General features: G+C 52.0%; 1 protein-coding gene across 5 annotated transcripts in view; it reads left to right on the top strand.

Annotated features, from left to right (window-relative positions):
- Nlgn4x (neuroligin 4 X-linked) overlaps positions 1–15,429 on the top strand; it is a 301,913-nt gene that overhangs the window by 172,982 nt on the left and 113,502 nt on the right. For 4 of the 5 annotated variants that reach the window (XM_047537037.1, XM_047537040.1, XM_047537039.1 and 1 more), the window contains exon 5: positions 13,049–13,108. The exons of the other annotated variant lie outside the window; for it this stretch is intronic. In XM_047537037.1, the coding sequence (XP_047392993.1) occupies positions 13,049–13,108 (60 nt within the window). The remainder of the gene's footprint in view (positions 1–13,048; positions 13,109–15,429) is intronic. 5 annotated transcript variants of the gene reach the window in all.

Below are 15,429 nucleotides of genomic sequence, written 5' to 3'. Positions count from 1 at the left end.
TGTGGCTCTCAAAGTATTATGCTTCTTTTCTTTAATGCCATTCATTTAGCATAAATGTGTAAACACCTGGGAAGGCATTAAGCTTGCATTTTGGTGCAAAGCCAGTGCTTTATGGATTTATAATAGAGTGGAATGATTGGCTTGGAGTCATTTAGTGTATGGGATTAACGAGTTGCCTTCACGCAAACCCCATCCTATAATCCCCACGTCGTATTACTTCACAAAGGAACTCAAGCCTAATGTGTTCACAGAAGGACGTGACAACTGAGCCATATGAAATCGTGATTCCTGCCCCTGGGGAGACTGAGGCAGGAGGATCACAGGTTAGAGGCCAGCCTCAGCAACTTTGCCAGATCCTGTCTCAAAAAAATAAGAAGGCCTGGGGCAGTTGCTCAGTGCTCGAGCACCCCTTGGGGTTCGTCCCCAGCACCAGAAAAGCAGGATTGAGACCCAGTAGAGATGATCGATCGGAAGGCAGGATTAGCAAAATCCCGATCAGTGGAGAACTGTCAATCACAACACGGCTTGAGCGGCAGGCCTGTCCCGTGTCCTTGGAAGGTACCACTCAGGAAATGGATGCACCCTCGAGGGGGGCAGTTGGGGCTTCCGTGTGTGAGACCTGCCGGCTGGATGTGTGTCATGATCTAATCAGGCCGCCTAGCATTTCCAGCTCCTGAACCCTCTGCCGTTCCTTCTGCGTTGCTAAGAACTGCTGAATGTCCCCCTCCTCCTCCTTTATCACGTTCAGTGCACTGAATTGTGGTTGCCCCGCTGCCCACGGAGGACTAAGTCTTCCTCCTCTTCATGTATCGCGATGACCATCTCCAAAGTCCTTACTACCCTCTCGCACTCCCCGTCCTAAACCTGGTGACTGCCGTTCACCCCGCTGCTTCTGAGATGATAGTTTTCAGCTTCCCCGTGTAATTGACAGCACACGGCCATTATCTCTCTGTCCCTCCCAATATTCCACTTAACATGATGTCCTTCTGGTGCACAAGTTGTCTTAGGTGAAGGCTTTTTTCTGGCTGCATAGTATTCCATTTGGATATCGATCACCTTTTCTTTCTTCATTCACTGGGGCAAGTTTCGGTGCACCATCTCACCTGAGGGATCCACTGTACCTGGGACATGTGTGATGGTGACCTTAAAGAATTCTGGCTTCCTTCCTCACCTGGATCCACAGATCCCTTCAAGTACAACCTGCAGCACCTAGTTCACACCTTCCTGGCTAGAACGCACCGTCTCTCTGAATACCGCGGCTCCATCTGCTCTTTTGTTTAGGAGCGATGTATTTCTGTTTCCTCCATCAACGATCCTAAGGCACGGCCGATGGCTTAATTAATCTGTGTGTTGTATAAACTTTGTCCTGGAGAGAAGCAGAATCTTTCTTGTCTCTGACTAACCGAACACGTAGCAGAAACCTGTTCCCACTGTTGGACGGGACGCTGACACCCGGTTACCACGGAGAGCTCGCGTTCTGAATTCCACACCCAGGAGCTCCGTGGTTTGTCCCCGTGACCGAGTAGTTCCAGGTTTTGGTGCTCTGGGACCCAAAGATCCCCCTGGGGCTTGTCAAGGTGGTTCCACGGCATGGACAGCAGGGCCCGCCAGGGATTCGGCAGCTCTGGGACCCAGCGATGGAGACGGTGGTCACTCTGGAGCCGCTACTGCAGAAGATGGACCCCGGGAAGGAGGGACGGAGGCTGGGCCTCATTTTCACTTAGCGCATGATTCATCCACGCGGGGACTTTGCAAAGCTCATGATAGAAACATCCGCCACTTCAGCGCCTAGTCCTGGGGTCCCCAGAGCAAATCCCCCTCCTTTCCTGCTCTGCGGCTTCTGACCCCGAACACAGCGCACGATTAGGGAAAGGGAGCAGTTCATGGAGGGAAGAGTGACCCAGAACTAGAGCTCAGAGCTCCCCCTCCTCCCACTGCCCCTCCTCCCCCTCCTCCTCCTCCTCCTGATCCTCCTCCTCCTGATCCTCCTCTTCCTCCTGCTCCTCCTCCTCCTCGTCCTCCTCCTCCTCCTCCTTCTCCTCCCTCCTCCCCCTCCTCCTCCTGCTCCTCCTCCTCCTCCTGCTCCCCCTCCTCCTGCTGCTCCTCCTCCTCCTCCTCCTTCTCCTCCTCCTGCTCCCCCTCCTCCTCCTTCCCCTCCTCCTCCTGATCCTCCTCCTCCTGATCCTCCTGCTCCTCCTGCTCCTCCTCCTCCTCCTCCCCCTCCTCCTCCCCCCTCCTGCTCCTCCTCCTTCCCCTCCTCCTCTCCCCCTCCTCCTCCTGCTCCTCCTCCCCCTCCTCCCCCTCCTCCTCCTGCTCCTCCTCCTCCCCCTCCTCCTCCTCCTGCTCCTCCTGCTCCTCCTGCTCCTCCTCCTCCCCCTCCTCCTCCCCCCTCCTGCTCCTCCTCCTTCCCCTCCTCCTCTCCCCCTCCACCCCCTACTCCTCCTCCTCCTCCTCCCCCTCCTCCCCCTCCTCCTCCTCCTGCTCCTCCCCCTCCTGCTCCTCCTCCTCCCCCTCCTCCTCCTCCTGCTCCTCCTGCTCCTCCTGCTCCTCCTCCTCCTCCTCCCCCTCCTCCTCCTCCTCCTGCTCCTCCTCCTCCCCCCTCCTGCTCCTCCTCCTCCTCCTCCTGCTCCTCCTCCCCCTGCTCCTCCTCCTCCCCCCTCCTGCTCCTCCTCCTTCCCCTCCTCCTCCTCCTCCTCCTCCCCCTCCTCCTCCTCCTCCTCCTCCTCCTGCTCCTCCTGCTCCTCCTCCTCCTGCTCCTCCTCCTGCCCCTCCACCCCCTCCTCCTCCTCCTGCTCCTCCTGCTCCTCCTCCTCCCCCTCCTCCTCCCCCTCCTCCTCCCCCTCCTCCTCCCCCCTCCTGCTCCTCCTCCTTCCCCTCCTCCTCTCCCCCTCCTCCCCCTGCTCCTCCTCCTCCTCCTTCCCCTCCTCCTCTCCCCCTCCTCCTCCTGCTCCTCCTCCCCCTCCTCCTCCCCCTCCTCCTCCTCCTGCTCCTCCTGCTCCTCCTGCTCCTCCTCCTCCCCCTCCTCCTCCCCCCTCCTGCTCCTCCTCCTTCCCCTCCTCCTCTCCCCCTCCACCCCCTACTCCTCCTCCTCCTCCTCCCCCTCCTCCCCCTCCTCCTCCTCCTGCTCCTCCCCCTCCTGCTCCTCCTCCTCCCCCTCCTCCTCCTCCTGCTCCTCCTGCTCCTCCTGCTCCTCCTCCTCCTCCTCCCCCTCCTCCTCCTCCTCCTGCTCCTCCTCCTCCCCCCTCCTGCTCCTCCTCCTCCTCCTCCTGCTCCTCCTCCCCCTGCTCCTCCTCCTCCCCCCTCCTGCTCCTCCTCCTTCCCCTCCTCCTCCTCCTCCTCCCCCTCCTCCTCCTCCTCCTCCTCCTCCTGCTCCTCCTGCTCCTCCTCCTCCTGCTCCTCCTCCTGCCCCTCCACCCCCTCCTCCTCCTCCTGCTCCTCCTGCTCCTCCTCCTCCCCCTCCTCCTCCCCCTCCTCCTCCCCCTCCTCCTCCCCCCTCCTGCTCCTCCTCCTTCCCCTCCTCCTCTCCCCCTCCTCCCCCTGCTCCTCCTCCTCCTCCTTCCCCTCCTCCTCTCCCCCTCCTCCTCCTGCTCCTCCTCCCCCTCCTCCTCCCCCTCCTCCTCCTCCTGCTCCTCCTGCTCCTCCTGCTCCTCCTCCTCCCCCTCCTCCTCCCCCCTCCTGCTCCTCCTCCTTCCCCTCCTCCTCCTCCTCCTCCTCCTCCTCCTCCTCCCCCTCCTCCTCCTCCTCCTCCTCCTGCTCCTCCTGCTCCTCCTCCTCCTGCTCCTCCTCCTGCTCCTCCTCCCCCTCCTCCTCCTCCTGCTCCTCCTGCTCCTCCTCCTGCTCCTCCTCCTCTCCTTATCTTCCTCCTCTTCTTCCTCCTCCTTGTGAAGCAGAAGATGCCACAGGTGACCTGAGACCATGTCGCAGGACCAGAAATTAAAGAAGGGCTCACATGTACACTTGCTGATGGGGACCAGGTTCTCAGGCCCACGCGGGGACATTGAGCCTCCACCTAGATGTCCGGAGGCTCAGACTCCAAGGATGAGATGCGTGCACAGCCCCCTGGCCCCTGCGACTGGGTGACACAGCCTGCATGTCCTGTGGCTGCCGAGGAAAGTCACCATATGCTGCTCTGGGTTTTCCAGGACCCTCGCTCCCTGGCTCCCTCTTGGTTTGATAGGCACATCTTACAGCTGAGAAGGCCCCAGGGGTCTCCCTGAGCTGCCCTAAAAGTGTCAACAGGGTCGCCTCCTCCAGGGACCTTCAGTCTGTCCTGTGGCTCTTTTCCGTATGCACAGAGGCCTCCTGCATCCCTGGCTCTGGGCTCCTCAACCTGCCCGGAGCAGCAAGCGTCTTCCCATCTCTGACTCGGATACGGCTGCTTTTTCTCTCTTTCCTCCTCTTTTTCTTTTCCTCTTTTTCCGCTTGGCACCAGGGATTGAACCCGGGTGTGCTCTGCCACTCAGTGACATCCCCAGCCCTTTTTATTGTATTTTGAAACCCGGTCTGGCTAAATTTGTAGAGGCTGGCCTCCAACTGGAAATCCTCCTCCCTCAGCCTCCCAAGTGGCTGGGATGACGGGCGTGAGCAGCCCTTCTGCATTAGAGTCGGGACAGGTTCCCCGGGCAGAATCTCTCCCCATCGCTCCTGGAGATACTCCTTCCAAGGAGGTGGACCCTTGCTCTCTGCTCCTCAGTTTCGACTCTGCTCGTAGACGTCCTTGCGGAGCGTGCAGCAGGCCAGGGGGAGAGAGAGGGCGCGGGAGGCTCCAGGAACTCGGCCCGGCGCTCCTCACTGTGAGCCAGTGCGTGGCCTGCAGCTGGGTGTGAGGAGATGCAGCTCTCGGTCCCTGTCCATCAGGAACACCGCGGGGGACGTCACCCACTGCGGGCTACTCTACAAGACCCCGGAAGCCTCGGGAGCAAGAGGTGGCTCAGAAACGCTCGCAGCCAAGTGAGTCCCAAGGAGACATGGTTCAAAGGCAGTGTGGAATCTGCGTGGGATCGTGGAGCGTTAAGGACACTGGGGGAATCCCTCGGGATTTCGACATAAACCGCGGACTTCAGTTAAGCGTGACGTCACTCTGTGGCGCACTAATCACAACCAATGTGCCCAATAATGCTTGAATTTAAAAACAGAGGAACCCAGGGCAGTTCTCTGTATTGCTGGGATTTTTCTGCAAATTCAAATCTCTTCTAAAAATCAAGGTTTATTTATAGCAAAGGAGAAACGCAGGTATCCTGTCTTTTCTTCGGTTGTCCAAAGCAGATTGGAAGATCCTCATGTGTGGAATCCAGGAAAATGCTTCGCTAATTCCTCCAGTTACGGACTCAGTTGTGATCTTGCTTGAAAATAAAATGCACGGGAAAGCTTGCAATCTTTGCTAGTGGCCTTCGGACTAGTCTGCAGAACACAAGCCACAATGAGTGCTGGCGAGGACGTGGGGAAAAGGTCCACTCACATGTGGCTGCTGGTGGGAATGCAAAGTGGTGCAGCCACTCTGGAAAGCTCTGTGGAGATTCCTCAGGACACTTGGAATGGACCCACCATGTGACCCAGCTATCCCACTCCTCAGTTTATACCCAAAGGACTTAAAATCAGCACCCTACAGTGACACAGCCACATCAATGTTTATAGCAGCTCAACTCACAACAGCTAAACTATGGAACCAAACTAGGTGCCCTTCAATAGATGGATGAATATAGGGGGAAAAATATATATATATATGATGGAATATTACTCAGCCATGAAGAAGAATGAAATTCTGTCATTTGCTGGTAAATGGATGGAGCTGGAGAATATCCTGCTAATCTTCAGCAGGAACCTAGTGTGGAGCCTGGAACGTGGTTTCACACATCCCGTTATTGCACAGGCTCCTCCAAGGATTTCAAAGGTGGAGAGCCTGGTTCAGGAGGGAGAGTTTCTAGGGACCATGTTCTCCAAAACTGGCAAGAGATGCTTAATTAAGAAAGTCCAGGAAGGGGAAAAGTACAGTGTGTGTTTGGAGAAGAATTTGGGGGCTATGGAAAATGATGCCACTCCCCAGAAGACTGGGGTCCTGTGGGTATGGATCGCCTGCTGTGTGCAATGCAGCGCATGCGTGTGTCATCGGAGGACCAGGAGGTCGGAAGGAGGAGTCAGCCCGTGGCGACTCTGGCTGACCTCATGGCGCCCTGGACTTTCTAACTGAGTGGATCCAGCCACCCTGTGGCCAACCATAGACACACACGAGCGGGAAAATGGCGGGAGCCAGAACGGGAGCTGTGACTCAGCTCACCTTCCAAGGACTGGGGTGCCCTTCACCGTCCTGTTTTTCGCGTCCTGTTCGAGGTCGATCGATGTTGCACCTGTGAGGCAGCAGACCCCGGGGTGGTGGGATGAATGGGCACGGATCTGGACGGTGCTGGTCTTTTGCGATGGGTGGAACTGTGTGTTCACGTCAGAGACACGCGGAGGAGGAGATCAGGCAAAGACCTGAATGATCTGATCACTAGAGGAGGAGGGTGAGGAGGGGACGGAGGGGAGGAGGAGGAAGAGGAGGGGGAGGAGGAGAAAGAGGAGGAGGACGAAGAGAAGGAGGAGGAGAAGAAGGTCAAGAAGGCAGCCGAGTGTGGTGGCCCACACCTGTCATCCCAGCAGATCAGGAGGCTGAGACAGGAGGATCTCGAATTCAAAGCCAGCCTCACCAATTTAGTGAGGCCCCACGCAGCTCAGGGAGACCCTGTCACTAAATAAAATACAAAATAGGGCTGGGGAAGGGGGCTCAGGGGTCGAGTGCCCCTGGGTTCGATACCTGGCACCCCTCGCAACCCCAGAAAAAAAAAGAAAAAAATCCCATGACTCCGACAGGAAGTGCAGGCTGCGTCCGGAGACTCTAAACCCTTTGCCTTCACCGGGATTCCTTCCTGAGGAAGCCTGCCATCACTTCCTCCTTCCTCCAGATAAACAAGGAAAGAATGCTGAAATCCACCTTTTCCCCTCCGTCCGTCCTCCAAAAACAGGGAAAACCAGGGAGACGCACAGTAACCCCGCGATCTTCGTCCTCACGCCGAAACACCTTGAATAGGTGAAAGTGAAGAGCAGGTCAGCCCTCAGTTTCCCCCCTGATCACGGAAGCCTGTCTTCGAACGGATAATGAGCGGGATCGATTCTTCGGTCGCGCCTGGAAAGAAAGTTTTAATACGTGCACACGAGAGCCCCGACTGCATCCCAGCTACAACCTAAATATCGAAATTCAATATGACACCTCAAAATGTAGAGATGCAAACATGCACCTCTATCCTCGAGAGAAGAATTCGTTAGGCAGCGTACGTCGAGGAGTCTGTGATGGACGCGTGCACCCATTAGCAGCCATCTGTTTGCATCTTTGGAGAGTCAGAGGAAAAAGAGAGTCAGAGGATACAGAAATATAAATTCAAAAAAAAAAAAAAAAGAAACTAACAAATACAAAGGTTTGGCATAAAAATGAGAAGGTGGCAAGGCTTAAATGGCTAGTATATTATGGTATCCAAGGAAGTCACTCCACTAGTCTCTCCGTGACGCTACGGAGTCGTGTAAATCACCCACAGGTTGTGACGCTGATGCGAAATGACCCATTAAAATAATGAGAAGCCTCTACAACAAAACCAAAGGGCAAGGTTTTACTCTGGTGCCTTCACTCTGAGCCCCGTCCGCAGCCCTTGGCAGTTTTTGTTTTGAGGCAGGATCTCAGGACATTGTTGAGGCTGACCTCCGACTTGCGATCCTCCTGTCTCAGCCTCCTGAGGCGCTGGGATGACGGACCTGCCCCACCATGCCCAGCAAGAGCAAGCCGATTTTCAGAAGCAGACCTTGGCAGAATCCTATGGACAAATCATACCCCGAATGCATTTAAGGAGCACAGAGTTAAAATAGTTTCAAAATGCAGAAAGACAAGAAATGAGGAGAAGATGTTCCAAATACTTACTACGTAAACTTGGGCAAATTATTTTCTCTCTCTCTACCTTGTGTGTAAAAATGAAGTTGTTACAATTGACCCATAACCAAGGGCAATTGTAAAAAACAAAAAAGAAAGAAAGAAAAAATTTCACTTTATTTAATTTTTCTTTTGCCAGCCTGGGCCTTGAACCCAGGGTTACTCTACTGCTGACCGGCATCCCCACCTCTACTTATTTAAATGTTTCTTTATTGATTGTTGCATAGGGATTGAATCCTGGGGCATTTCCAGTCAGCTCTATTCCCAGCCATTTATATTTTTTTAATTTTGAAACATTGTATCCAGAAGTTGCTGACGGCCTCTCTACTTTGCTAAGACTGGCCTTGAACTTGCAATCCTCCTGCCTCAGCCTCCTGAGTCGCTGGGACAACAGAATTGGGTGCCTGTCACCAGCTGACCCCGCAGCCCTTCTCTACCTCACTGTGCCCGGCTAAAATATCTATTTGAAAGAACAGATAGGAAATTGTTTTCCTTCCTCACAACGCAAACAGCCCTCTCTTCCACCTCTGCAGGTTTTCCGTTGATTTTTCGGTCTCCCTTTACCATCTGGGACCTAATGTCAATTCTCCTCCGGCGTCTCCAGGTTTCACGCAGACTGACTCTTGGAAATGTAAGAGAAGGCACTAAATGAGACTTCAGAAGAACAGGACAGAGCTCTCCCAGGGTGGCGGACCTGGGGAATATTTTATTTATGAAAGAGTATTTAAATTTTCAAGAGAGAACCTCTTTACTTTTGTTTGGATTCCTTCAAACATTCACTTCTATATTTATAACCCGTTTCCTCCGCGGAGGTTTGATGGACCTGCTAATGGTTCAGGGGAAAGGCATATTTTTTTAGCATTTGAGGCAAAGATTGAATTGAAGGAGGACGGAGATGAATAATGGCGTATTTGGCTTCCTTGGCGCCTCGCCGGTGACCCCCAGCTGGGTTTCCGCTGGAATAAACTGCAGCTGGGCCATTTTTCTGTATCTCCTAACGCCTACCTTGACGTGGTCATGATTCTGTTTAAATGAGATACTCAGGAGGACAGAGGTGCATTGGAAGCCCTTTAAGGGGTTGTGTCTGCTGAGAAAGAACCTGTGTAACGTCGTTAACTAGACGCAGGACTTGGAGGCGAGGTCCCATTATGGGATAGCGTCAGACCTTCCTCTGCAAAACCAATTTGGCCTTCTGCCCAGTTTTATCAAAGTCTCAGGCTGAGTTTCTGCATCTGTCAACGAGCAGATGCGGAAGTTTTCTTGGAAAGGCAAGAGTCCTAGGAGTCCCCAAAACACAGGAAAGGGGAAGGAAGTGGAGGACTTAAACTTTTCTCTTTTAAAATGTACCAAGAAGTGGGTATGTTGCTGCCAGCCGGTCATCTCAGCCCCTTGGGAGGCTGAGGCAGGAGGATGGCCAGTGGGAGGCCAGCCTCCGCCACTTAGGGAGGCCCTGAGCAATGTAATGAGACCCTGTCTGTAAATAAAATATAAAACAGGCTGGGAAGTTCTAGTTCTGACTTCAGTGGAATATTACTCAGCCTTGAAAAAGAATGAAATCATGGTATTTGCTGGTAAATGGATGGAGCTGGAGAATCTCATGCTCAGTGAAATAAGCCAAACCCAAAAAAACAAAAGCTGAATGTTTTCTCTGATGTGTGGATGCTAATTCACAATGGGGGCGGGATAGGGGAGAATAGAGGTACTTTAGGTAGATGGAGTGAAGGGAGGGAAGGGTGTGGGGCAGGAAGGACAGTAGAGTGAACAGACGTGATGACTCATGTGCATGTGTGACTGCATGACCATGTGATCCTGCAACATGGACAGTCAGAAAAATGAGAGATGACCCTCCATTTATGTCTGATCCATCAAAATGCATCCATGCCTTCTGCTGTCAGGTGCAACTCGTTAGAACAAATTTCAAAAATTAAAATAAAATAGGGGCTGCGGATGTGGCTCAGTGGTTAAGCATCCCTGGGTTCCATCCCCAGTGCCAAGAAAAAAAGAAAAAGAAAGGAAAAAAATCCACAGGGAGACGCCATCGCGTCTGAACATCTGAACAGGTTTGTAACCAGCCTGGTCATGGGTAAACATTAGGCGGTTATTCGGCAGTTTTGCTCCTACTGCATTTGCACACACACGCACACGGGTCCGGGGATGCGCACCGCATTAGTGTCAATAACTCACACGCACCAACCACCCAAATAAGCAGCAGCGAAGGAAGGGCGGAGGCAGAAGCCTTCTCTGCCCCCAGGAGGAGGATCCTCAGCCCAGAGAGGCCCGAGGCCACCACGCGCTGCCACAGCAGGGGGCGCAGCTCGGGGACATTCCGTGCTCTGCAAAGCCCAGAAAGAAGACCCGGTTCCCCAGGAAGACCCCGGGGAGCCCTTCCTGGAAAGCAGAGGAGAGAGCTGGAAGCTGGATTCCGCGGCGGGTCCCATGGATCAACCACCAGCATAACGTCGCCGGGGGCGGAGACGCAGCCCCGTGCGCGGGTCCCGGGTTCGAGCCCCAGCTGGCCGCGCCCGGGGTGTGGAACCGGCGGGTTTGAGAGCAGAGCGGGGAGGAGCCCAGCGCAGCTCCGCAGGGGCGGACGGTCCCCTGGGGGTCGGTGCACCTCGGGGCCAGGCCGGGGCCACATGCATCCTGCAAGTCACGGGCTCCTGCGGACACGCCCAGCGCCAGCCGCAGAAGCACCAGCAGAAATCGCTGCGCAAATCAGCGTCTGACCGGGAAGGGGGCGGCCGCCGCTGACCCTCGGCGACGCTTCTGGGTGTCCTTCACGAGGCAAGAGAGCAGGTCCCCCGAGCAGAGGCGCACCCGGGGACGCGGAGGTGCAGCCGAGCGCCGCTGCGGTCCACCAGGTGGCCGTGCAACTGGGTCTCCGGTGATGGACGCCGCGGACGCAGCCCCAAGACGGCTGTGCCCCTCCAGCAGAGTCCTCTCTTTGCAAAGTGTCCTTTTAGACTTTGAAAGGCTACTGCCTTGCCTGACGTGCACCGGTTCTGGAGCCAGCTCTGGCTCAGGTGCCAGGGACACACCGACCTCTGGATGCAGCTGAAGATTATTTTTATTGGATCCGTTTAGATGCACGTGCTAGGGTAGTGCCTTCGGACTCTTTGCACACGCGCGCGGTGTGACTTCCCATTCCTGTGGCTGCACGGGATGTGGAGTTTCACTGGTCGTGTGTATTCACAGATGAGCACGGGAAAGAGTCCAGTTCACTCTACCGTCTCTCCTATTCCCACCCTCCCTCCTTCCTTCCCTTCTGTCTAACCCGATTTCTAGTCTTCCCTTCCCCCTTACTGCGAACTACCTATCAGAGAGAACATTCTGCCTTTGGTTTGGGGAGTTGGGCTTATTTCACGAAGCATGATAGTCTCCAGCTCCATCCATTTACCAGCAGATGCCATGATTTCTTCATTCTTCTTCGTGACTGAGTAATATTCCATTGTGCACATTGTGTATCACATTCTCTTTATCCGTTCCCCTGTTGAAGGGCACCTAGGTTGGTTCCATTGCTTGGCTGTTCTGAATTGAGCTGCTGTAAACATTGATGTGGATGCTTTCTCAGGGGTTGGGAATGAATGTTTTATCCCATCTATTCTTTGTTCTCTGAGTCACCTTAGCTTCTAGCTGTGGGATGCAGGCTCAGGAAGGTATCACAGGGAAGTTTTTATTCTAGCTCTGTGGTCATTGCTCTCCTGTTGATATAAATTAAAAACGATCTCTCCCAGGGATATTTGAAGCACAATCCTCAGCCAACATGGTGAATCCTCCACGAGAGTTTGAACCATACAGAATCCACAGTTCTGAGATCTTCTTTTGCACAAGAAGACAGCAATACCCAAGTTAGGTTTTCCCAAGATGTTGAAGCTCTTGTGAGTTGTGTAGAAATGAAGGACGGGGGTCACAGCTTCCCTGGGTGTGACTTGTTCTCCAGGCACCTAAACGCAGTCTCCCAGAGGAATGCAAAGCCTGCGGGATTGATTGACAGGTGCTCACCTGGCTGGAACCTGACTGTAGATAGACCCCAGACTCCATCTGCTTAGAGAAAATCAACCTGGAGTCAACGCTGCATATTTCAACCTCATCTCTCCAGAGAACCTAAAAGCCCAAATTGCACCTGGGTTCAAAGGGCACACGAGACATTTCAGGTGAGGGTCCTCTGACGTCCCTTCCAGTGCCACTGTGGAAATTCCTAAGCAGGTCTCACTTAACGGGGAGAAGGGGCGAGACTTCAGCTTTCCAAAGAAATTCAAGTAACAAGACCTTTGCAAAGTCATTTGATGCTCAGTATTTCATAGGCGGAGCAGGTGACCTATCAATGTTCATTTGAATCTATGCGTATGGCAAGGAATAATTATATATATTTTTTCACCATAGAAAGCCAGGGAGTAGGGAGAGATTTTCATGACTCAGTTTCTTTTCTGACTTTTTCCTCCAATTCCAAAACCTGGTGTTTTCACATCTGCAGTGCATGCTCCTAATGTCAGTATTTCTGATCGTTGAACCAAGGGCCTTTTCTGTGTCCTTTTCCAAATGCTTTTCTGCTCCTGTCTTGAAAGTTCCTGATCCAAGGTTATGAGAGATGTTGAACCGATTCTCCAGATTGCAACCTGTTAAAATGAAAAAGCTGTTGAATCTTTATTATGCATTGCTTTTAAGAATGTGGGAAATCTCTTTTCTAATAATTTAATTTTCTCTCTCTCTCTCTTTTTTTTTTTATCTTTTGAAACAACTCACGTTAACTTTTTTTCTTCCTTCTTTCCTTTTTTTTAAGTTTTTATTTTTTGGCAGTTGTATCATTGTAACCCCCAAACTGCATCTTCAGGGATTTCTAACATTTTTTTTTTTTCAAGTAACATTTTGAATTTTCTTTCAGTTTCTCTGCATTTACCGTATTTCATGTTTTTATTTTTTTGTTGTTGTTGTTGTTTTTTGGAAATCCAAATGTAAAAGATTTTAACTTTTTTTTAATTACCTTTTTTTTTCTTTTATTGGGTAGAATCTCTCTCTTCTCTGAATTTTTGGCAAACCTGTTGTTTTTGAATTCTCTTTTTTTTCCCCCCTTTATTTTCTTCTCCAATATGACCCCAGGAGCGAACACAAAGAAAATCGCAGATGATATCACCAGTAATGAGCGTGGTGACGATGAAGGTATTTTTCATTTTTTTTTCCCAAAGCTCAAGTCCAATGCATGATTTTATATTTTGTTCTATCTCTCTTTCTCTATATACGGTTTTTTTCCTCCCCCGCCATTTCAACCTGTTTTTCCTCCCTTTCTTTGAAAATAGTGCACTTGAGTGTGCTTTTTATTTATTTTCTTCTTGTTAAAAAAAAAAAAAAGAAAGAAAAGAAAGAAAAACACGGTCCTTTTAAATCTGGGAGGAACCCTACAGACGTTCTTTCTAGACCTGAGATGGAATCAGACACGATTTGCAAAGAAATTCATTTTTTTCTTTTTTTCTTTTTTTTTTTTTTCTCCTACCGGGTCACAAGCAGAGAAAATAGAATTGTGAACGATGCCTGGTCACTATCAGCTTTTCCTCCTTCCCCACGTGGCTTTGTAAGTGCAGAGTTTATTTTGAAACCTGGGTCTTCCGGATCTTTGCACCAGTACCTCCACGGCACCTCTGGTCAATCTGTCGACCGAGGGGGGCTGTTAAGGTTTTTCTTGATTTCACTTTGATTTTTCTAATTTTTTCTTGGCAGACCTAGAGATTGCAAAGCAGGTTCCCTAGTGTCTGCTCACAGTGAAGTACATTAAAGAGCGCGGCGAGGAGATCCGTCTCTGTCTTTCCAAGCGCCACCTGGGAGACCCCAGCAGCCCAGAGACAGACAGGAGTCTGAGAAGCCCAGGAAGGTGCACAGGCTGGCTCCGTACCTCCCTCTTCCTGGCAGAGCTCTTGGAAAACTTTATTTTTTTCCTGCGCCCACCCTTGTCTTGCTGTGGGATGAGCTTGCTCAAGAAAGGCTCTCCAGTTGCTGGAGAAATTGTCCCCAGGAACTGCGGCCATGTCTGATTTGATTTGATTTTTGAAATTGGAAGCTGCTTTCCCGGCAGGAAAGCAACGCCCCTCTTCTGTCCTTTGAATAATAGAATAATTGGTGTTAAAGAAAAGAAGCAGCTGAACAGTGAGACCCGTCTTTTCTTGCAGAGAAATTGGGCTGAATGTCTATTTCCCGTCCCCCCCAGAAACTTGGCATGGGGGTTCAGGTTCTAAGGGGTGACCTGGGGGTCTCCCAGGTGAGTTTGCCTTCACCTGGCTGGTGACATTGGTCTCCCCCAAAGCGCCTGCTGCCAATTGCCCCACGCTCTTGACTTCTTGCGTCAAGTCACCACGCAGAAATAAGATGAGTTTCCCAACACGGGGACGAGACTCAGCTCTTAACCTTGTCATTGTGTTTTTTTTTTACTGAGCTCTAGACCCAGGGTGGTCCTGGCCTCCAGCAGCCTTAAATGAGCCAAATCTGACCCAACTTTATCCCATAGACGGTCTCTCACGGGGAGGGCTGCAGAATACCAGCCACCTCTTCAAAACACTAAATAAATTAAATCAACATAAAATAAACCTCCTTTTTATTATACATATAAAAAAAAATGGTACCGGGGATTGAACCCAGGAGTGCTTTACCCCTGAGCCACATTCCCGACCCTTTTTATTTTTTAATTTCGAGACAGGGTCTCACTAAGGTGCTTAGGACCTTGCTAAAGTCGCTGAGGCTGGCCTCCGACTTTCAAGCCTCCTGCCTCAACCTCCCGAGTTGCCGGGAACACGGGTGTGTGTACCAGGGCACCTGGTTCCTCTTTCTGATTCTCTTTGGTCCTTTTGAGGCTGAACTAATTTTCTTTTCATGCTAATAATGTGTCTTTTTTTTTTTCTTTTTTGAATTTGAACAAATTAAATATCTGCTTATTATTTGCACCAGCCCAAGGAAACCTGGTTGTGTCTCAGGACAGGTAAGCCACCGTGACCTCCTGTCTTCAGGTGGACCCTCAAAGCTCAGGCTGCCTGTGCTTTGCACAGCTGAGCGACCAGCACCTGCAGCTGGGGACACATGTGTAAAGAGCCTGTGCAGAGCCTGAAAGAGGGGCAGGTCAGAGGAAGGAGTCTTACTTCCTACGTGATTTTTTTTGAGGGGTGCCAGGGATTGACCTCAGGGTTCCTGGACCCCTGAGCCCCCTCCCCGGCCCTATTTTGCGTTTTATTGAGAGACAGAGTCTCACTGAGCTGCTTTGGGCCTCAGTTTCTGAGGCTGGCTTTGAACTCATGATCCTCCTGCCTCAGCCTCCTGAGCTGCTGGGATTAAAGGTGGAAGCCACTGCGACCGGACCTTCTAGGTGAATTTTTAAAGAAGAAATGAAGGACTCTCTCTTTTCTGGGTTAAATAGCTGCAAAATCTTGGGGAGTCTGCCGCTCTTTCTTGTACTTTACTGTGACCAGTGGGTTTGTCCTCTCCTCTGGACCCTTCCAAGC

The sequence above is a fragment of the Sciurus carolinensis genome, chromosome X (genome assembly GCF_902686445.1).
Source record: "Sciurus carolinensis chromosome X, mSciCar1.2, whole genome shotgun sequence".
NCBI classification, from domain to species: Eukaryota; Metazoa; Chordata; class Mammalia; order Rodentia; family Sciuridae; genus Sciurus; species Sciurus carolinensis.
Note: the sequence above shows the minus strand (reverse complement) of the source record. Positions and strands in the feature narration are given on the sequence as shown.